Genomic DNA, 23393 nt, shown 5'->3' with positions numbered 1-23393 from the left:
GGGCTAATATATCAACCAGCTAGTGGCTTCCCTCCTTCACTGTTGAGAAAACTGAATCTAACAGGAGAACAAGGCTAGAGATGGTGTGAGAGGGATCCCTGATGATATGGTTTAAACCCCTGGATCCAGTTGGTCCTAAAGCCTGATATCTCTGGATTTTTTTATATGTAAATCACTAAGTTTCTTCTTTTGCTTAAGTGAGTTGGAGTTAGGTTCAGAATCCCTACTAAACACCTGTCTCAAAAATAAAATAAAATAAAATATAACATAAAATATAACATAAAATATAACATAAAATATAACATAAAATATAACATAAAACATAAAATAAAAAATAAAATAAAAAATAAAATAAAAAAATAAAACACCTCTCTCAAGAGAAAATCCTGAAAGCAGCTCAGGACAAGAGGTCCTTACTCTACAAGGGTAGAAACATAAGGCTGGCAGCAGACCTGTCCATAGACGCCTGGCAGGCCAAAAAGGACTGGCATGATATATTCATGGTGCTAAATGAGAAAAATATGCATCCAAGAATACTTTACTTAGAAGGCTGTCATTTAGAAGGAGAGATAAAGAGCTTTCAGGACAAACAAAAACTAAAAGAATTTGTGATTAGTAAACCACCCTACAGAAAATATTAAAGGAGATTTTTTTTTTTTTAAAGGAGATTCTTTAAGCAAAGAGAGAGCCCCAAAGTAATGCAGACCAGAAAGGAACAGAGTCGATATACAGAAACAGTGATTTTAAAGGTAATACAATGGCACTAAATTCATATCTTTCAATAGTTACTCTGAATGTAAATAGGCCAAAAGACACAGGGCATTAGATTGTATAAAAAAAGACCTGCTGATGGTATCTAAGAGATTCATTTTAGACCCAAAGACACCCCCAGATTGAAAGTGGGGTGAGGGATACCTGGGTGGCTCAGTGGTTGAGTGTCTGCCTTTGGCTCAGGTCATGATCCCAGAGTCCTGGGATTGAGTCCTGTATCAGGCTCCCTGCTGACAGCCTTCCTCTCCCTCTGCCTGTGTCTCTGCCTCTATGTCTCTCATGGATAAATAAATAAAATCTTTTAAAAAAAGAAAGTGGGTGGTGGTGGTGGAGAACCATTTATCATGATAATGGACATCAAAAGAAAGCTGGGTTAGCAATCCTTATATCAGAAATTAGATTTTAGGGATCCCTGGGTGGCGCAGCGGTTTGGCGCCTGCCTTTGGCCTGGGGCGCGATCCTGGAGACCTGGGATCGAGTCCCACATCGGGCTCCCAGTGCATGGAGCCTGCTTCTCCCTCTGCCTGTGTCTCTGACCCTCTCTCTCTCTCTCTCTCTGTGTGACCAGCATAAATAAATAAAAATTAAAAAAATAAATAAATCTTAAAAAAAAAAAAGAAATTAGATTTTAAACCAAAGACTGTAATAAGAAATGGAGAAGGACACCGTATCACAATTGAAGGGTCTATCCAACAAGAGGATCTAACAATTGTAAAATATTTACGCCCCTAACATGGAAGCAGCCAATTATATAAATCAAGTAATAACAGAATTAAGGAAACATACTGATAATAATAATAGTAGGGGACTTTAACACCCCACTCACTGCAATGGACAGATAATCTCAGCAGAAGATCAACAAGGAAACAAGAGCTTTATTTTTATTTAATTTTGAAACAACCTACTAGCCCAACTTTTATTTTTTTGTATATATATATTTTTTGTATATTTTTTGTTGGAGTTCGATTTGCCAACATAGAGCATAACACCCAGTGCTCATCCCGTCAAGTGCCCCCCTCAGTGCCCATCACCAATCACCCCATCCCCCTGCCCACCTCCCCTTCCACTACCCCTTGGTCATTTCCCAGAGTTAGGAGTCTCTCATGCTCGAAACAAGGGCTTTAAATGACACACTAGATCAGATGGACTTCACAGACACATACAGAGCATTCCATCCTAAAGCAACAGAATATACATTCTTCTCGAGTACACGTGGAATGTTTTCCAGAATAGATCACATACTGGGTCACAAATCAGGGACCAGTTGAGACTGGTACCAAAAGATTGGTATCATTCCCTGCATATTTTTAGACTACAGTGCTTTAAAACTGGAACTCAATCACAAGAGGAAATTTGGACAGAACACAAATACATGGAAATTAAAGAGCAGCCTACTAAAGAAAAATTGGGCCAACCAGAAGTTAAAGAATTAAAAAAATTCATGGAAACAAATGAAAATGAAAACACAACTGTTCAAAACCTTGGGGATGCAGCAAAGGCAGTCCTAAGAGGGAAGTGTACAGCAATACAAGCCTTTCTCAAGAAACAAGAAAGTCTCAAGTACACAACCTAACCGTACACCTAAAGGAGCTGGAGAAAGAACAACAAATAAAGCCTAAAGTAAGCAAAAGAGAATTAATAAAGATTAGAACAGAAATCAATGAAAGAAAAACCAAAAGAACAGTAGAACAGATCAACGAAACTGAGACCCGGTTCTTTGAAAGAATAAGATTGATAAACCCTGGCCAGACTTATAAAAAAGAAAATATAAAGAACCCAAATAAATACAATCATGAATGAAAGAGAGATCATGACCAACACAGAAGAAATACAAACAATTAAAGGATATATTATGAGCAACTCTATGCCAATGAATTAGGCAATCTGTAAGAAATGGATGCATTCCTAGAAACATATAAACTACCAAAACTGAAATAGGAAAAAATAGAAAACCTGAACAGACACATAATGAGCAAAGAAATTGAATCAGTAATCAAAAACCTCCCTGCAACTAAGAGTCCAGGGCTGGATGGCTTCCCAGGGGAATTCTACCAACTATTTAAAGGAGAATTAAAAACTATTCTTCTGATGCTGTTTTAAAAAATAGAAATGGAAGGAAAACTTCCAAACTCTTTATATGAGGCCAGCATTACCCTGTTCCCCAAACCAGGCAAAGACTCCACTGAAAAGGAGAATTATAGACCAATATCCCTGATGAACATGGATGCAAAAATTCCCACCAAGATATTAACCAATAGGATCGAACAGTACATTAAAAGGATTAAATCACCATGACCAAGTGGGCTTTATTCCTGGGTTGCAAGGGTGGTTCAACATCTATAAATCAATCGATGTCATAGGTCACATTAATATGAGGACAAGAACCATATGATCCTCTCAATAGATTCAGAAAAAGCATTTGACAAAGTACAGCATCCTTTCTTGATTAAAACTCTCCACAGTGTAGGGATAGAGGGAACATATCTCAGTATCATAAAAGCCGTATGTGAAAAGCCCACAGTAAATAGCATTCTCAATGGGGAAAAACTGAGAGCTTTCCCCCTAATGTCAGGAACATAACAGGGATGTCCACTCTCACCACTGTTGTTCAATATGGTACTGGAAGTCCTAGCCTCAACAATCAGACAACAAAAAGAAATAAAAGGCATCTGAACTGGCAAAGAAGTAATCAAACTCGTTCTTCGCAAACGGAAAACCCAAAAGACAACCCCAAAATTGCTAGAACTGATATAGGAATTCAGCAAAATGGCAGGATATAAAATCAAGGCTCAGAAATCAGTTGCATTTCTCTCCACTAGTAATAAGATGAAAGAAAAAAAAAAAAATCAAGGAGTCGATCTCATTTACAATTACACCAAAAACCATAAGATACCTAGGAATAAACCTAACCAAAAAGGCAAAGGATCTGTACTCTGAAAACTATAGAGCACTCATGAAAGAAATTGAGGGAGATACAAAGAAATGGAAAAATATTCCATGCTCATGGATTGCAAGAACAAATATTGTTAAAATGACTGTGTTATCCAAAGCAACCTATGCATTCAATACAATCCCTATTAAAATACCATCAATATTTTTTCAGAGCTGGAACAAATAATCCTAAAATTTGTATGGAATCAGAAAAGACCCCAAATAGCCAAAGGAATATTGAAAAAGACAACCAAAGCTAGTGACATCACAATTCTAGACCAAGTTATGTTACAAAGCTGTAATCATCAAGACAGTATGATACTGGCACAAAAACAGACACAAAGATCAATAGAACAGAATAGACAAGCCAGAAATGGCTGCTCAGTCTATGATCAACTAATCTTCAACAAAGCAGGGAAGAATATCCAATGGAAAAAAGTCTCTACCACAAATGGTGTTGGGAAAATTGGACAGCCACATGCCGAAGAATAACACTGGATCATTTTCTTACACCACACACAAAGATAGACTCAAAATGGATGAAAGACCTAAACATAAGACAGGAGCCCATCAAATTCCTAGAGAAGAACACGGGCAGCAACCACTGTGACCTCGAATGCAGCAACTTCTTGCTAGACATGTCTCCAAAGGCAAGGAAAACAAAGGCAAAAGTGAACTGCTGAGACTTGATCAAGATAAAAAGCTTTTGCACAGCAAAGGAAACAGTTGATAAAACCAAAAGACAATCTACAGAAGATCTCTGCAAATCGTCTCATCAGATTTTAGCATCCAAAACCTATAAAGAACTTAACACCCAAAGAACAAAAAAAATCCAGTCAAGAAATGGGTAGAAGACATGAACAGCCATTTCTCCAAAGAAGACATACAAATGGCCAACAGACACATGGAAAAAATGCTGAACATCACTCGGCATCAGGGAGGTACAAATCAAAATCTCATTGATATACCACCTCACACCAGTCAGAATGGCTAAAATGAACAAGTCTGGAAACGACGGATGTTGGCGAGGATGCAAAGAAATCTCTAAATTCTACCTCTGAAACTAATACTACAGTATATGTGTTAGTTATTATTATTTTTTAAAGATTTACTTATTTATGATAGAGAGAGAGAGAGAGAGAGAGAGAGAGAGAGGCAGAGACACAGGCAGAGAGAGGGAGAAGCAGGCTCCATGCAGGGAGCCCGACGCGGGACTCGATCCCGGGACTCCAGGATCATGCCCTGGGCCAAAGGCAGGCGCCAAACCGCTGAGCCACCCAGGGATCCCCCAGTATATGTTAATTAAATTGAATTTAAAGAAAGAAATAAAAATAAATAAACAAAACACCTGTCTCTGGCTTCTTTTGTAGGATGAACTTACTGCCCCAGGGCCTTTACTACCTGGTTTGGATAATGGTGCTTTCTCTTGCACCTCACCTGGGTGGAGGCCCTGGCACCTGCTGCATCTGAACTTTGATGCCTGGATCTTGATTTAGAACCGTCCCCAAAGGCATTCCTCCTTATAGGAAGCCCAGCAGCCTGGCTGTCCGACAGACCGGAGCTGAAATCCCGACTCTCCATCAGTCAGCTGGGTAATGCTGAGCCTCAATTTCCTCATCTTTACAGAGGGGATCATTGCGGCCCCACCTCTGGGAGGGCTGAGGGAATGAATGAGAGGAAGTTTCTAGAGCATTTAGCAGGAGCTGTGAGATGCAGAAGCTTTTGGGATTATTGTTATCTGTGGGAATCTCTGTGTGGCTCAGTGGTTGACCGTCTGCCTTTGCCTCAGGGCGTGATCCTGGAGACCCAGGATCGAGTCCCACATCGGGCTCCCTGCGTGGAGCCTGCTTCTCCCTTTGCCTGTGTCTCTGCCTCTCTCTGTCTCATGAATAAATTAGTAAAATCTTAAAAAAAAAAAAAAAAAAGGATTATTGTTATCTTTGTTATCTGTGATTCATCCCCCCAGAGTAAAAGGAAGCAGTGGAGGTGTGGGCTGGTTCCAGGGCCCGCCCTTGCAGCCTCTGACTCTGCCAATGAACCGAGGAGAAGAAAGGAGACGCAGGAAACTTACACTAGATCTTCGAAGCACACGGTGGGGCCCACCACGTTAGCGGCTCCGCTGCTGATTTTAAAGGCGAAGAAGTTGTTAGGGCAGGGCTTGCTGAGGCCGCACTTGGTCTTCACGACCCCTGTGGGGGGGACAGCCAACCTCAGGGGCGCAGCTGGGGAAGAGGCCCCGGAGGAGGGAGGGAGGGAAGGGGGGGCGAGCGGCGCAGAGGCCTCGTCCAGGGCGCCTGGGCCCACCGCGGGGTCCAGGGACCTGCCTTCTGAGCTCGCAGGGTGCCTCGGGCCATCCCCCCAGAGACGCAGCCGAGGGCGTCTTTTCAGGGTTTCCCGATGCCTCTAGCCCCAGCTCAGGGCCTGGCTCTCTGTGCCTCTGATTAAGACCCGTGTCCTCTCCACGTGGTTCTTGCTGGGCAAAGTGGGGAGGCCTGTGAAAGGTGGGAGAGAGGTATATAGGATCCCCCCGCCACGTCCCCAGCTGCTCAGCTACTCAGCCCTCAACGGATGCTGAGCTGGGATATCCGTCACCTGTGCTTTCAGCCTGGCAGGTTCTAATTTACATTAATGCCTTTTTTTTTTTCTTACCACCTGACAGTTTGGAAAATACCGGTCGGGAGGATTGGGTAAACATGGACTTAGGACTTGAGAAAGTTCACCTGCAAAGGGGAAGTGGGGCCGGCAGCCTCTCTCCTCCACCCCGAGCCACGCACATGGCTGAGCTACTGCAGTGCGTTTCTGGGAGCAAACCCACAGGCTGCCTACGGGGCACTGGCACAAGCCCAGGGCTTGCTGTGTGCTAGGCACTGTGGCAAGCACTTTGCATTTATTATCTTATTAAATCGTGCCGGTAACTGCTGTGCCTGGCACATAGTGGGCACTCAGTAAATATTCACTGATGAACACACGGAGCATTGGGCAGGGATGAGCTCCAACCTGGGAGAAACAACGTGGTCAGGGTGATTAGGATCTTCAGGGTCCTTGCCAGCCTCTAGGGAGTCTTTCTGTGCATCAGGGAAAAGTGCCCTGGGGGAGGGGGGGAGACAACCCACTGGAGCAACATTTGGCAAGCCCACGGCACCTCTGAGTAGGTAAAGGTGCTCCTTCCTAGGAGTGGACGCCGCTCACATCAGGGTACCCTTGCCAACTGGGCAGCCCTGGAGGTCTGAGTGGAATGCTTATCCTAGGCACTCTGCCCCTGTGTCACCCCGAGTTTCAATACACCCACCTGACGGGTATAACCAGAGCTCAGACCAGGACATTGTCACTGGAGCGAGGGCCAGGAGCAGAGACACCCACAAGGGGCTGTTGCGGAGAGAGTGGATGTCTAGGCCTGTGGCTCAGGACAGAGAGGGCTGGAGACATGGACTCGACTCCCCTTCCCTACCTTCTGGAGAGGACATTTCTCAGGAGGCCCAGCACCTGCCCGAAGACCAGGCTGAGGATGAGGCTGAGGAGGGGTCCTCCTCTCCTGTGAGCCTTGGGCCCTAACCTCTGGTCCCCTGACCCCTCACAGGGAGGCCAGTTTGCTCTTGAGACCAGAGGCTCCCACCTATGCTGGAAGGATTGCTGTGGCCCTGGCACTACCCTAGAGTTTGCCCAGAGCCTAATCAACTGCAGCTAAGTCTGATAAACCTGGTGTCAACAGACTGGCTTAAGCAGGCTTTTCCAGAATTGATTTTCTGACCATCCAGCCTTCACGGTTGAGCTACTGGATGAAGGGGATGATGTCCAGGGGTCTCAGCCACTAAGAGGCAGGGGAGTTGCTCTCTGAGCTCGGGCTTGGGGGTTGCCCCCACCAGCTGCCTCAAACCCTGAGGCCCAAGCCGCCTGGGAACTCCTAGTGCTGCTGCTGAGGGTGTGAAGCCGAGGACTGGAGGGGGAGCAGTCAGGAAATATGGGCTGCTCTTCAGTGATCTGCGGTGTGCCGTGCCAGAAATCTCTCTCCCTTTACCTTTGCCAGCTGTAAAATGAGGGAGTTGGTTTAGATTAAAGATGTCAAACAGCTTGTCTCTGAACTGTCAGCACATCTGCTGTTAGAGGCTTAATGATAAAGCCGTAGTGGTTACCTCTGGGCCTGGAGGGAAAGTGCTGGGATTGGCTGGCCATGTCCACCAGGGGAGCAGCCAAGGCAGGTGGTGGCACAGGGGCCTGGATTTGCCATCCCCCAGCAGGTGACATCAGAGTGTTTGTTTGGTACCAAGATGCTGTGACACTCTGCGTCTACTTCAGAATACAACTCAGGAGCCTTCAGGTCAATGGAGTTGAGGGTGTGGGGCCAATGGTTGGTGTTGATGCATATGGCCTTTGCTCTCTGTAATCCCACAGTGCACTGGGGCTCCCATGCCCCGCTCAAAATTCTTTTCCTGAAACCACCATGTCCCCCTCAGTCACTATGCTGGGGTGGGAGAAGGGGGGACTTGGAGATGTTGCCTCTTGCAAGGAGGTGTTGAGAGGGTGGGCTCTGGGCTCGACTGGAGGTTAACCCCGGTTCCACCATGTACAGTGGTGCTGCCTTGGCCAAGAGATTTCACTTCTCTGAGCTTCAGTTTGCTCATCTGTAAAATGGGGATAATTCTGGCATCCACACAAGGTTGTGGTGAGGATTGCATGAGATGCCTGTAAAGCTCTGAACACAGTGTCTGGCACATAGTAGGTCCTTCATTATTCTACTGTTACAGTCATCATAACAGTCCCTCCCTCCCACCGTCTCCAGACTTTGGGTGCTGGGGTCTTTGCTGAAGCCCTGCTCAGACGGCTGCAGTGTCCGGCATTCCCACTTCTCCATGAATGAGTCTCCAGCCACCATCTCCCCTGCACCCCCACCCATTCCTGCCTCTAGACCTTTGCCAGTCCCTCCCAGATGCCTTCTCTGATCTCATCCCATTGGAAGGGGTAGCCCTCTGAGTCTGAACACTATGCCCCATCTCTCTTGGCACATCTGGCACTTCTACCCCAACAATCAGCACCCCCTTCTGTATTCCTCTGAGGGCACACCTAGTGCCCCACATGGCTCCTGGGACTTTGGCACAGGTACTGTGAATCAAGCCTGGGGTCACTGCATGATGATCATAAGCACAGTGCCCATCTTCAGGGCTCAGACTCAGTGGGGGTCAGAGTGGGGAGGCGGCTGTGCAGGGCCAGGTGCTGTGACTAGGGAGGCAATCCAGACTGCACAGTGGGGGTGCTGCGGAATGGACAGTTGAACCATCTGTATCAGTCTGAATGGCTGAGAGGAGGCCACTACTGCTACAGGGCCCAGGGGCTTCAGAAGGCCCCATTGGGCCATGGGAGGGGAGAGTGGGGTGGATTCTGGACACCAGGATTTTTCTAGGGCCTGCAGGGCCAGGAGGAGCAGCCCTGGGAAATCTCACCCTGAGGCAAAGATGGGGCTGGGGTGATACTCACGGATCTTCTTGGCACCGCTGAAACCTGCTGGAGAGAGGACAGACTCTGGTTAGAGGGAAAGTGCTTTGGGCCCCCCTGCTGGAGCTGGAGCCTGGGGCGTGGCATTGGCCTGGCCAAGCATTCTTCTCCTGTGGGGGTCGCTGCAGTGAGCTCTAAAGGTCCCACCCTGTCAGGGAGCCCTCCCTCACTTGCTGCTGCCACCCCTTCACACACACACACACACACACACACACAGCACTTTCTACTCTAACAGAGCATGTTATTAAATGCATAAAATAAAATAGATTAGAATGGAAACCAACTATATATCAATATAATAATAAAATATTAAAACATAAATTTGTGCTACAGTAATATATGTTTCTATATTAATGCATTAAATAACAAGGTGGGGGGTATGTGCAGCCAGGCTAGGAACCTCTGAAGAAAATGAATATTACCCCTTTCAGTGGCTGAACATTCATGGCTTTTGATGGCCACTTTCCCACTTTCCCATGTCCTGTCACCGTAAGCATTTCTCAAGACTCTGGATCATCACTTTCGTTTTTGTTTATTCTGTAATTAAGTCTGTTTGTCTCCCCAACTCAGACCATGAGCAGGGACCACATGTTTCTCATTTTGGGGTCCCTGGGACCTAACACAGAAAAGTGGCTCCATGACTATTGGTTGGAGGTGTTGATTCATCAAACTTCAGATAGCTGAGTTCTGGGATGTACTTTCAAACTCTTCTCTTTCTCATTTCAGGCTGGGGCTTTCTCTTCTAGAGGATACCCCTGAGCTCCACTTCTCTGAGCCTCCTACACTGACATGGGCCCAGTTCTTCCCAGGCTGTCAGCGCAGCCAAGTCCATCTCTATAAAATTAGTGCCCTGGGGCTGGGGTCATGGTGGCTACCAGCCATCTATATAATTCATCCTGACGTGGCTGTGAGCCATACTTGACAAGAATGACAAGGATGAGGTGAGGGATCTCAGAGACCCCTCTGTGGGGTGACTGGCTTCTTGCTGCTGTGAAGCTGTGAGCCAGCCTGGGCCACTGGAGGTTACTTAGTTTGACTATGTCAGTGAGGGTCATTCTCTGATCCAAGGAGGACAAATGAAGAAGCATAAGTCCCTTCCCTTTCTTTCCTTCCTTTGAAAGGATTTAGACCTGGGAGACTTGGGTTCCCATGCCTGCTGACATCTAAAAGGGAAATTTGGGCAACTTTCTTCATCCCTCTGAAGCTCCCTGAGCTTCTCTTGCTTCTCTTTTTTTAGCCTACACATAAAACCACACCCTAAGGTCACATATGAGTCCATTCCACAACCACACCATGGGGCCATTTGTGCAGATTATATGAGATTATTCATGTAAGTAACTGGTATCTATTACTCAACCATCATCCACTCATATATTATTCACTTACCCATCTATTACCCACCCATCCATCCATCTACCCATCCGTCTATCCACCTATTCATCATTCATCCATCGTCCACTCATCCATCTACCCATCCATCCATCTATGCATCCATCCATCCACTCATCATCCATCCTTCATCTACCCATCCACCAATCCATCATCCACTCATCTATCCATCTACCACCCATCCATCATTCATCCATCACCCACCCCTCCATCCATCCATCCATCCATCCACATGTCCATCCATCCATTCATCATTCATCCACCATTCACCCATCTGTCAGCCACTCATCCATACATCTACCCATCCATCCATTCATCACTCACTCACTCATCCATCCATCCATCCATCATCCACCAATCCACCCATCCATCCATCATTCATCTATCCACCCACCTATACATCCATCCATCCATCCATCCATCCATTCATTTACCCACCCATCATCCATCCATCCATTTTTCTTTAATTCATCAATTTTTTACTGAGCACCTGCTCTGCACCAGGTGCTAGAAAAATGGATGTACACAAGATAAAATCTTTGCCTTCAAGAAGCTTACATTCTAGGAGATGGTGATCAGCAACAACTAAGTGGACAAATAAACATCCTGATGACAGATGACAGAAGCTCTGAAGGAAATAGGCTAACATGAGGGTCTCAAGTAGGAGGAGGGGGCATGGCTGCAGCTGGGGTTGTTGAGGAAGGCCTCTCTGAGGAGGTCACATTTGAGCAGAGACCTGAAGTTGGAGAAGAACTGGCTACAGGGACATCTGTGTAAAGAGTGTTTCAGGAAGAGGTAATAGCAGCTTCAGCTGGATGCCCCTCAATGCTGAGTTTTGTTTCCCTTGGCCCCCTTCTTTCCCTCCTCCCTTTCTTCCTTCTTTTTTTCCTCCCTCCGTCCTTCTTTTTTTTGGAATCACATTTCCAAAATGGCCCTTGATACAGGCACATGTTTTGGCTAGGGCCTTGGAACACTTCTCTGTTCCCCATGGGCTCCAGCCTTCCTGGCAGCCTCCACCCCCATGTCCCAAAGGCAGCCCACACCCTACCCTGTCTGGCCATCTCATGGGTCACCCACAGATGGAGGGAGGAATATATCCTTGGCTCCATCCTGGTCTACAGTCCCTGCCCTCAGCAGTGAGCCCCACTTACCCAGCCAGCGGGGCAGACGGATAGTTTTCATGTCTAAGCTGACATAGCTGCGAATAAAGATCCATGTGGTGACCAGGGCAAAGATGAGGGCCAGGAGGCGAAGCACACCTGAAGAGCAAGGAGATAAAGCCGTGAAGCCATGTCACAAGGCCACATAGCAAGGCTATTTGTTTGTCCTTACCAAATCCCCACAATAAGATCATGTCATGAGATTCCACCAGGAGACCCCATATTGTAGCCCCAGACTAAGGCCCACACCTTGGACCAATTCAGGGGACCACTGTATACCATGTGTGAATCCATGCAATGATCAAATGGTGAGATCATGCTGCAAGATTACATGGCAACGTTTCCCAAAGTGGGTCTACTGGGACAGAAAGTTAGAAATGTTCTTTCCCGGGCTCAACTTAGCCATCCAGAGACAGACTCTTTAGGGGTAAGGCCTGGGAATCTGCACTTTTATCCAGCACCCTGATGGGGGGCCTGAGAGGTGTGGCAGGAAAGCAAGAGGCAGGCTCTGCTGTAGACAGTCCTAGGGGGTGAGCCCCACTATTGGAGTCTAGAAGGCTGCGGCCAGTGCTCCGGGCAGCCAGCGCTGCTGTGTGACCTTGGGCAAAATCTCAGTCTCTCTGGGCAGGGATGTCTCGGTCACAGAGTAGACATGATTCAACATCCTCGCTTCTAGCCCACAGCTTGTTGGGAGGGATGTGATAGTCGTCACTAGTGGGCAGCCTCCAGGGTGGCTTGGGGCTGGGGCTGTAACCACACAGTCCTGTCCACAGGAACACTCGCTGGCCTTGCTCATGTGGCTTCCCTGGCCTCCCAGCGTGACTGTTTCTGCATCTGTGGGGAGCACCCCCCCCCACACACACACACAGGACAGATCCTCAGAGCTCCCTGTCTCACTCCCTTTCCTCGAAGGCCAGAGGGGGATTCACTACACCTCCCAGCTCAGGGATGCTTGTGGCCCAGCAGCCATCAGAACACATTCTCTAGCTCTGCTCCTGACCTCCATGTGGCCCTGAATTCAGCTCTGACGTCTTGTGTTGGTCTCTGACTACTAGGAGTGGAGAAGGCCCCCTGGATCCTGTGGTGGCAGGGCTCAGGTCTGTGGGGGTCCCTCATCTTCTGGGACACAGTGTGGCTGTTGGCACCCAGAGTTCACATTATACAGCCATTTTGTTCGAGGCACCAGGTGAACATCTTTCACATACAGCATCTCAGTCCATCCTCACAGTAAACGTCTGTGTTGGATGCTGCTGATTATTACCAGTTTGTAGATGAGGAAACAGGCTCAGGGAGGTCGTCACTTGGTGGTAAGTGACACAGGCACCCAGGAAAGTGTGCTAACTCTGAAACTTGTGCTCCTAACTTCCTCACAGCTATTTGGAAATGTAAGTGAATTATGTCCATTTCTTCCTGGGTGCCTCAGTTTCCCTTTCTGTACAAACAGGGTATAGCATGAGAGCCTGGATGAGAAGGCAAAGGCACCCTGCTCCTTGTGCCCAGCTCTGTGGCATGAGGATCCTGGAATAGCCCTCCTTGAGACAAATATTTTGTCCCTCACTTCCTTCCAGTGTCAGGTTTTTCCAAAACAGGGTCAGTCCCTGTGAGCCCAGCCAGGTGGGGCCATGATGCCAAAGCTTCTCCAGCCCTTCAGCCGTGGGGCAGCAAGTTGTCTTTCTCCCCCCTCTTGCAGGCTCTCCCTGGACGGGTTTCCTCCTGGAGTTATTCTGGTCTGATGATTTGAGAGCACATAGAGCCGAACAACCTCTGAGTCCTGGGACTGGCTGCATTGCAGATAGAAAAATGATTCCTAAACCAACATCAGACCTCATCTTTGAGACCTTGAATCCTCAGAATCTGGTCCTACCTGACACTCTCATCTTGTCCAGGTGAGGAGCAGCTCGGGGTCAGTGTTAGCCTGTGGAGAGAAAGAAATCAAATTGGAAACTTGGCACCTGGGGTCTACAAATGAGTGAGACTGACGATTAGGGATGGGTCCTCTCACTGGGGAGATCACAGACCTGTCAGTTCGGTTCCTCACCATCTGCCAGCTGTTCACTCTCTGCCTCCACCTCTCCCTCACTTTTGTCTCTAGAATTTTATATTCACTTCAACATGTCTTTTTTGAATGCAGAGGTTGGCAGGTAGAGGAAGATGTAGTTTTCCAGCCACTGTCCCTGGAATTGATCTATTGGCTCATCCATCCATCCATCTCCATCCATCCTACCATCCATCCATCCATTCTTCCATCCTTCCATCCTTCTACCCTTCATCTTTCCATCCCTCCAGCCAGCTGAGAGACATTGAGCTAGGTAGCTCTAGTAAAACCACCAGGAAACAGAAGCTCAAGTGATTTCTGCTGAAGTGCCAACATGAAGACTAATGAGAAAGCTCACATTACAGATTAGTTTGTACCAGGTGCTAGATATGCAATTATCTCCTTTCATCGTCACACTCCCCCATTTTAGGGGTAGGTAAGCCAAGTCTCACCACGGTTAAGTCCAGGGCTATTCAGCTTGTAAGGATCAAAGTCAGAATTTGGATGCCGGTCTCCACTGTCCAATCCCCACAGGCTCCCACTGCCAGTGCCTTTTGTCTTAGAGGAGAGTTGAAATTGGAGTTTCCTCCCTTCTTGAACCCTGGGCAGGGGTAGGGTTACCCTCGGCCCCACCTGTCCCCTATGCCACCCCCAGGTACTGGGCAGTTACCAGCGATTTGACAGCTTCACCCCCCAGTAGGTCTCTAGAAACCTAGGGGAGGGGAAGGCAGGGCTGGTGGTAATTGTTCCAAGTCTCTGAACCCCTGCAGCCAGCTGGAAGGGCTCTGACTGCAGGGACTTGCTCCCACTACTCTTCCTGCCCCCCACCCCACCTCAGAATCTTCTTTATCCTAAGAATCCATTTCAACAGACATGGTCTCCACAGTCCAACCGCCAAGGACCCAGATAAGAGACAGGAGGCTTAATGGCTGCCTTAGAAGCAGTTGGGGCTGGATCAGCCCTTGATATCTAAACAATAGCAAGTATAAATTTACATTTCCTTTTGATAAGTATGAAAATGTTCCCACCCACTCTGGCCTGATTCTTTAGGTCCTTCCAGGTGAGAAAGGTGAGCTGGTGCCTGACACCTGTACCCCTCCCCTTCCCTGCAGAGATTTTGTAGAACTTAACTTCCTGAAATTCAAATTATCATTCATCCACCACCCCTCCCCCCCGCCCTTTTTCAGATACAAGAGTATATTATGCTTTTGAATGTTCATGGGATCTGACCTACAGTCCGGGAGCCCAGGCCCCTGCATGATTTTGGAAGGAGGAACCGTGGATCCCCACGTGTGGAGGACCCGACCTGGACCCGAGCTGGGGGGCCAGACCAGATGGAAGGATGGGAACAGGGTCAGGTAGCTGACGAGGCACAGATGAAGGGACACATGCTCTCTTCGCAGAGAGCCTGCCAGAGACAGAACTCGGAGAGACAAAGGACAAAGGGGAGAGGGGTCGGCAGAGATCCAGAGAGGGACACAAAGAGAAAAACGGGACAGGGACAGAGGACGAAAACAGATAAAGGGGCAGAGGTAAAGAGCAAATCCTCAGGACAGGCATCCACGGAGACCCAGAGGGAGACGACCGTGCCATTCAGAGAGACGAGAGAGCAGGACAGAGATAGAGGCGGGGGCACGTACCTGGGCAGGGGGCTAGCTTCTCGCTGTCCTGCCCATGCCAAGCAGGGATTCTTTCCGGCTTCAGGACAGGGGGCTGGGGAGGGGCATGGGCCGTGAGGCCTCTTCCAGCCTGATGTCCCTCCTGGCTGAGTCCCCGACTGTCCGCTCAGCACCTACAGGGCCCTCCAGGCTGCTGAGTCCCCAGCTGGCTCAACCTGGCAGCCTGGGTGCTCTGGAGGCTCCAGCTCCAGGGTCCTTGGGCTCCAGGACTGGTCTGCTAGGGGTGGGGAGGGAGGGAGAAAGGCGCCTGGTACACAGGGCGGGGCAGGAATTCCCTCCAGAGCCACCCAAACCCAAAAGTTTCTTTCTTATTTGTTCCTTTGAGAATGTCTGTCGCAACCTGTTATTCAGGTTACGGAGCTGTGGGCCAAAGGCACAGGAAGAAAGGTCCCACTGCCTTGCACGCTGGCTCCACCCACCCAGGTACACGTATGGTGGCCCCAGGGCAGTATGTGGTCACAAGGCTGGAGGGGCAGGAGGGTGGAGGGTGGGAAGGAGGGGATGGAGTGGAGGGGTGGGTAGGGGGAAGGCGGAGCCCATTGTCCACCCTCACTGTCTTGAGCCTCTGCCTTTGTCCTGCCTGTCTTTTTGGACCACCCTTTGGATTTCTGGCTGTGGGTCTGGCCAGGTGCATAAGTCCCAGACATGCTTTTCTTTCCCGTGGCAGGCCTTGTCTCCTGCAGGCCCTGTACAGTGCTGAGCACAGAGGGGGTACTCGATGAATATTTGGGGACTGAATGAACTGGGTTCTTGCTTAGTCCTGAAGGGTTAGGATAATGAAACCACTGTGTAGAGAGGGAAGAGGAAGTTCAGAGAGGGCAAGTGACTTGTCTAAGGCCACACAGCCACTTGCGGGTTTCATTTCTGAAGGATTCTCTGAACACTCAGGGAAGGCAGGCTGTGCATGAGGCAGGGGGTAGGGCTATGACAAGGCATGCTCTGGAACATCCCTGAGCCTTTCTGCTGCTAGTCCCTCTCTGTCTTCTGTCCCTCTTTCTGCCTGGAACACTCCTACTTATACTTCAGGTCTTAGTATAGAAGTCACTTCCTCTGGGAGGCCTTTCCTGGCCCTTCAAATCATGGTTAAATGCCCTCCTGTGGTCCTGGATGAGGGGACACCCATCATGGCACCCAGTCTTGTCAAGAGGAGTTGGCCTGTCAGAGCACAGTGATTTCCTTGCGGTTGGTTCAGAATGACCCAATCAAGGCCAGTCGGAGATTTTCCTGGGACAGATTTTGGAAACTGAGGAGAGAGAAGCTATTTTGTCCCTGATGGCTCTAAGCTGGGCATCTGTGAGTCTGGGGTTGCTGGAGCCCCTTTCTCAGCTACTCTAACACATCACCCCCTGCTGTGGGCAAGTCCTGCCAGAAGATGCAAATACAGGGCTGAACCTGGGGCTGTGCTTGGGGCCTTGGTCTTGAGAGAATCAGGGAGGAAAAAGCCTGTGATATCAGGAAAGAGAATGGACTTTGGGTCCGTCAGACAGACCTGGGTTAGTCACTCAGTACCTGTGTGTTTTGGGGCACACCTCTCTGGGCCCTGGCTTCCTCTTACGTAAATGAGGGTGATGCCACCTACCTGTCGTGAAAGAGGTGTCAGGAAGGGAGGCAGCCTGTCTACGAGGGCTTTGCTGGCCTGATAATATGCACCCCACCTCTCCTCCATGTTGGCATGCCCCACTCACCCTGCTGCTTCCTGTTAGCACACTCCTTGGCACGATTCCTATCCGGATGTTTGCTCTTCTTACAGAACCAAAATGCCATCACAGCCTGCTTGTTCGTGACTTTTCTTAATGGTCCTATAGGAGCTGGGACGTTGGTTTCTTCCTGTTTCCTGGAGTCCTCTATACTCCCATGCCTTTGGACTCAACTATGACTTGTCCCAGAACCAAGACAGCTGGAGAGAGGATTACTCCCTGTCCAGGCGAGGAAGGTATAGGAAAGCATCTTGGTGGAACAGGTATTTCTCCTGCTAAAGTCTGGTCTCTGGTCCCTAAAGCCCTAGGGGATAAAGGCCAAAGTATTTCACGTGGCTTACAAGGCCTTGCATGATTTAAACCCTCGCCGGGATTGACCTTGCCAACCTCATCATCTGTGGTCCCCACTTCACTTTCTGCCCTAGATGCTCAGAGTTGCCCTGAATGAGGCTCTCTCCCTCGCCAGCTTCACACATGCTGTTCCCTATGTGGACTGCCCTTCCCTGACTCATCCATGTGGGCAACTCTTCCTTGGCCTCAGGTCCTTACTCAAGTAGCCCTTTGTTGTTGAAAAGATAGAACTCAGAAGGTGTTTCCTAGCTCATCTTAAGGAACCAGGCTCAGCCAACACTCAGTTCTGAATTAGCCCTAAGCCACAGGTAAAATGGAAAGAGCTCCATGAGCATGCTCTGCATTTTCCGATATGGGCATTAGCCACAGGTTCAACTTTGTTCTCTGTGTATCAGGTCGTTTCTAAGGAGGCATAAACTTGAAGCCTGAAATGGAGCTTGGAGAAATCAGGTTGCAATGAACAACAACTGTAGCTTTATGGCTGCACTCCTATTAGCTTTAGCCCTTCAGTTTTCCAGGCACCTGCTGGCAATCAGGTTTCCTATTCTCTGCCCAGAACCATACCTCAAATTACTGCCCAAGTCCTAGAGCTTTAGCTCATAATAAAAATAATAAATTATCAATAAAATAAGAAAACTAGCTACCATTTATTGAGTGCTTACCATGCGGCTGGAATTAGGCTGAGAATTTTACATGTATATCTTGCCAAATCCCCATGGCAACCCCGTGAGTTGGATATTACTGTCTCTTCTTCTTCCAGGAGGAAGCTGAAGCCTGGAGGGGGTGAGTCTCACAGCTGTGGTAGCAGAGCCGAGAGTCACACCTCAGCTGCAGACAGAAGATGCATGACAACCGTGGCAGCTGGTGGGCCTGAGGCTGACCCACGCTCACCAGATTCCAACAGGGAAGGGCCTAGGTCCAAGCGAGTTCTGTGTGCCTAGAAGTAAGGCTGGACTCTTGAAAAACTAGGAACAAAAGGATAATCCTTCACCAAGGAAGGGTCCTATCCCCAGGCCACTGAGGGCTCACATTTTCCTTCATTCGAGCATTGAGCTTTGGGGCAGGGATGTGCAGCCACTCTGTGACCCCCATCCATGGCCGACCTCAGGAAGTCAGCACAGTGCTTCTCCTGGCCAAGAACAGAAGAGGGCTCAGACTCTCTCCCACCAGTCTCTTGCGGCTGGCCCATGAGATCTGTCATCCTTAGAGTGGGGCCTTCTCTGTGTGGGGCAAGGGGCTGGGTGGACTTGGAGCTGGGGCCTCTTCATAGCATTAGCTTTTTTGGGACCAGAGGAAACATGGCAGAGGAAAGAGCATGTGCAGAGGCTCAGAGGAGAGGCAGAATGGGAAACTCTGAAGGTAGAGACCAAAGTGAAGGGGGGAAGGGGACTGTTCATTAGGGTCCTAAGGACTGGGTTAACATAATGACTGTGGGCTTTGTTGTGAGGTGATGGGGGAGCCACAGGGAGAATTAAGCAGGGCCAGTGATAAAACTTCAGCTCAGTGTGGAGACAGTGGTACCTCCTCCAAGAAGCCTTCCCCGGCCTTTGGCTCCTCCATTACGGAATCCTTCCATTAAGGCACCTTGTCATGCCTCATGCTCAGCCTAATGTGGGGGCCTGAGAGCCTTCTTCATGCACGGCCCGGACGCTAGCACCACATAGTACATAGTAGGTGTGCAGAAACCAAACAGGTTTCTTCCTTTTTGGGAAAGAAACTAAGGGAGAAAAGGCCCCAGACACACCATGGATGCTCCTTCCATCGGAGGGGTGTCTTCCCTCACCCCCCTGTGCCCCACGGTCTTCTCCAAAGTGAACTCCCTCCAAAGAGGACAGGCTCAGACTCTAGCCTCTTCTGGCTAAATGCAAGCTCAGGCCATTTTCCTCGTCAGCCCTGGAAGTCCTGCGGACTTAAAGACATCTCCACAGGTGGCACGGGGTAGGAGGGGGGCATTTACTCTTCCATGGGCTTCTTTCTGGCCCCCCCCACCCCGTGCAGGTGGGATGCCCGGCGCAGGAGGCAGAAGCTGCAGAGGGGCCACAGGGTGTGGGGACACTCTGTGCACCAGGGACACTAAGGCAGAGGGACACAACAGAACGGAAAAGCAGCAGAAACACTAGGACACAGTGACAGACATACTGACGGATGCACATGTGCGCTGGCATGTGACCCTGCTTATGTGCATGCATGTGCATGCGCACACACACATGGGAGTCAGGTACTGAGTGGGACCAGGGGACATGTGTGACCCTGCCCAGACCCAGTTGTCACCTGCCTTGAGCTTCCAGTCGACCCTCAAGGCCATCCTGCATCCTGACCACAAGGCCCAGGCCCAGAATCAGAAGAACCAGGGGCTGCCTTTCATTCTCTAAACGGTCCTTCTGGTCAACCCCTGGTATTTAGGGGCAATTAATTGATCATGTCACCAGTACAGAGGGACAGAAACTGCAAATGAATCTGTAAACAATAAGGCTGGTGGCCCGAACAATTTGTTTCAGTGACATTTATTTTAGAAGGAAAAAAAGCCCGTGATTCCCATTTTGGCCTGTTTTGATTTTATTTATTGGTTTGAATGGCTTTCTCCAGCCCTGGCCAATTGTAGAATTACTGGGCCATGCAGAGCCACCCAACAGGAGATTCAAGAAGTTGTGAGAGGCACAGGATTCTGAGGCTTTTTACTCTTCAAGTGCCTGGGATGTTTCCCAGAACAAGACAAAAAAAATAAATAAATAAAAAATAAAAAAACAAAACACATGTACCAGCTGCTGCCTTGAAGCTTCCTTATTTTAATTAATTTAATCATCAGCAGCTTAATGAAGAGTTTGGGGAAACTAAGGCACAGAGTGAGAGGTCATAGCTGGTGAAAGGCAGAGGAAGAAAAGGATACCAGAGAGGAGCCCAGGAGACTGCACTCTTAACCACGGTGTCCAACTCCTCTAGACTAGGGCTGGGCAGTTTTCTGAAAAGGACCAGAAGAAATATTTTGGGTTTTCTGGGCTGTATGTTCTCAGTCACAGCTACTCAGCTCTGCCATCATAGTGGGAAAGGAGCAGAAGTAGGAGTATGTAAATGAATGAATGTGGCTACGTTCTAATAAAACTTATTTATAAAAACAGGTGCTGCTGAATTTGGCCATGGGCCTTAGTTTGTCCAACCTGATTTGGGTGTTGCCCCTCTTAGTCCAAAGTGGGCATGAGGTTGGGTGCTCCCTTTCCTGAGCTTCAGCCTGCCTGGGTTTGGCTCAACCGTTGGTAGTGGAGAAGGAAGGCTTCCGTAGGATAAGAGAGAGTTCCTATCATTCTGTCCTCCGTTTCCACCCATCAGCCAGTGTGCTCCTCAGGGGCAGATCCACCAACGCCCTGCTTGTTTAGCAGGGCCCAGCAACCTGGCCCTGGACTTTCCTCCACATTTACCTGACTAGATTATTATCTGAAGTTGCCTTGCTCAGTGCCTGGCACTCAGGAAGCAACCAGTAAATGGCAGCTCTAGCCATATTTGCACCTTCGGGTTTGCAGAGGCCTCATCTGGCCTGGGGATTTCAAGTTTACATAATATGGTGGTTGAGTGGGGGGTTTGAAGCCCCATCTGGATTCTGTGGACACAGCCCTTTCAGCTTTGGTTTCCTTATGTGGTTATCACAATCCCTAATTTAGTAAAAATTAAATTTGAGAATACACCCCACTCACAGTACCTGTTATGGAGGAAGTGCTCTATAAGGACAGTTGTTAAGCAAGTAGGCCCCTTTGTGCTCTGCTTGGGGTTGCCCCTGTGCCCTCCTCCCTACCTCCCAAGTTGGCAGAAATCCCTCCAGAATGAGAGAAGAGTATGCTATGGATCTGGAATGGGTTCCTCCAGGCCCTGATGGAGCAACAGGAGGAAGGAGGAGGTATCTGGCCAAACATGCAGCCTCCTTCTCCTCCCGTAGGCATCTTTGGGTGCATTAGCCTGAGAGGCCAGTTAGTGCCATCAGAATTTCTCTTTGCTGAGTCTGGCTGTGTGTCACCAGAGAGGACTACTGTATCAGGAGGGGACTGCCTGGAGCGTCTGGGTTCATCCCCTGAGCCATGGCCTGCTGTTGGCCTCTCTGAATCACTTCAGCAGGTCAAGCATGACGAAATTCACCTCAGACCCAGTGGGCAATTCTATTCCTTTCCATCAGAGAGAGCTGGGTCTTGGCCTCTGTGATTAACAAGATGGCGGCCTTCACAATGACGTCAATGGGGTTTTGGGAAGGCTTTAGGAGATAAATCTTCCCCAGAGCCATGTGGGATCTACACATCTCTGAAAGAGAAATAATCTTAATAATAATCATAGTTATGAGTCTAATAAGTACTAACACTGTTAGTTGGCCGGATTTGAGCCCCGTGTCCTTTCACTTAATCTTTCCAAGAGTATTGTGAGGCAGATTCTTTCATTGACTTCATGTTACTGGTGAGGGGCTTAGAGAGATTAAGTGGTTTGCCCAAGGCCACACAAGTGGAGTAGCTGATGCAATATTGTAACTGTAATTAGGGATGGTTGGAGCCGGACTGTGGTGGACACCTGCTGCTTGGGTCATCTTTCCAGCACCCATTCCTGCTTTATCTGGTGCTCACCCAGATTTTCCTTTGGGAATCAAACTCCCTTCCTGTGTTCCCTGCTGTGCAGTTGGCTAGGGATGGCCCCAATCCTGGTTCCAAGCGTGGCCATGGGGCCCAGGCCTAACTCGATTTCTTGGTCACAGAGATGGGCAGGCAACCCATGCTGAGAAGATCACAGCCCTCCCAGGGTTCTTGATGGACTTGGCAGGGAGGAAGATCTGCCTTTCTGCTGAGGTTGCTGACTAGAAATGATTTAAAACTTGATGGGTATCTGCCACTGTGTGGGGAGACTTTGCCAGAATAAAGCAACGTAGAGGAAAGGATCCTAGAGATGGAGTCGGAGTCCTGAGATATCATTGAGCCCCTAGATCCAGCTCTGTCTGTCAGAGGATCACTGGACCTTTCCAGTAAGTGAGCCAATATAGGTCCTTTATTTGTCAGCTGGTTTGAATTTTTTTTTTTTTTTTTTTTTGTTACTTGCACCCAGAAGAGGAACCCCTGATACACAAGGATTTTCCCATTTTCAACCATAGTTACATCCACAGACAGGTGAGTAAGTTGCCCAAGGTAACACAGCAAGAAAAAGGCAGAGCTAGGATTCAAACTCCAAAGGTGGTGCCCTCTCCACGACCTCTAGGCCTTGGGGAGCAGACCCTGGCATTCCCACCTCTGTTTCCCAGGGCCTCCCAGAGCAAGCAATGGGTACCGACCATCAGAAGTGTCTGCCCTCTCCAGGAGGCCTATGCTGTGTGCTGGGGGGCCAGGCTAGCGGGGACCTGCCACCCCCACACAGGCTGGCCGCTGCCCACCAGCAGCTGCGCCCGGTCTGCCCAGCAATATTAGACACGCTTGTCTCATCCGAGAAGGAATTGCCCAGCCTGAGCACGTGTTGGCAAACCATGGCTTCCAGCATCCCTCACCCCAGGAAATAACCTCTGCTCGGCAGGCTTCCAAATTCCTATTGGAATGCAGCTTCGGACCGTGTAAAGGTGGAGGTGAGCTCAGAGGGAGGGGTGTAGATGATGGCCAGAAGACGGAACCCCAGTGGCAGCTGCCCCTCCTCCCAGATCAGCCCGTCTACTGGTCCTGGCTTCAGGTAGGCAGTGGCCAGCCGGAAGGGGGAGCCGGGAGGTGCCCAAGAGCAGACGGACAGACTGGAGCAAACCCTGGGGAGAGCCAGACTCTACCCCGCAGCCTGCTGGGCCTGGGTAGGCGTGAGCACCTTGCTGTCCTCAGCAACCCTTGCCAGCTCCGGCCCTCTCCCTGTGGGACTATTCCCCCCTCTTCCCTGCCCCTTCTCCCATTTCTCTTAG

The 23393-nt window shown here is 49.1% G+C and overlaps 1 protein-coding gene across 4 annotated transcripts in view; it reads right to left on the bottom strand.

Annotated features, from left to right (window-relative positions):
* The window catches only part of FAM3D (FAM3 metabolism regulating signaling molecule D), a 37013-nt gene that overhangs the window by 11982 nt on the left and 1638 nt on the right, over positions 1-23393 (bottom strand). The window contains exons 1-5 of one of the 4 annotated variants that reach the window (XM_072720617.1): positions 15414-15859; positions 13603-13653; positions 11730-11837; positions 9172-9198; positions 5774-5891 (exon numbers count right to left, since the gene is read on the bottom strand). In XM_072720617.1, coding sequence (XP_072576718.1) covers positions 5774-5891; positions 9172-9198; positions 11730-11837; positions 13603-13615 — 266 coding nt within the window. In that variant the 5' untranslated portion in view covers positions 13616-13653; positions 15414-15859. Of the gene's footprint in view, positions 1-5773; positions 5892-9171; positions 9199-11729; positions 11838-13602; positions 13654-15413; positions 15860-23393 lie in introns of those variants that run through there. The other 3 variants (XM_072720620.1, XM_072720619.1, XM_072720618.1) reach the window with 3 other exon arrangements.

The sequence above is a fragment of the Vulpes vulpes genome, chromosome 9 (genome assembly GCF_048418805.1).
Source record: "Vulpes vulpes isolate BD-2025 chromosome 9, VulVul3, whole genome shotgun sequence".
Lineage (NCBI taxonomy): Eukaryota > Metazoa > Chordata > Mammalia > Carnivora > Canidae > Vulpes > Vulpes vulpes.
Note: the sequence above shows the minus strand (reverse complement) of the source record. Positions and strands in the feature narration are given on the sequence as shown.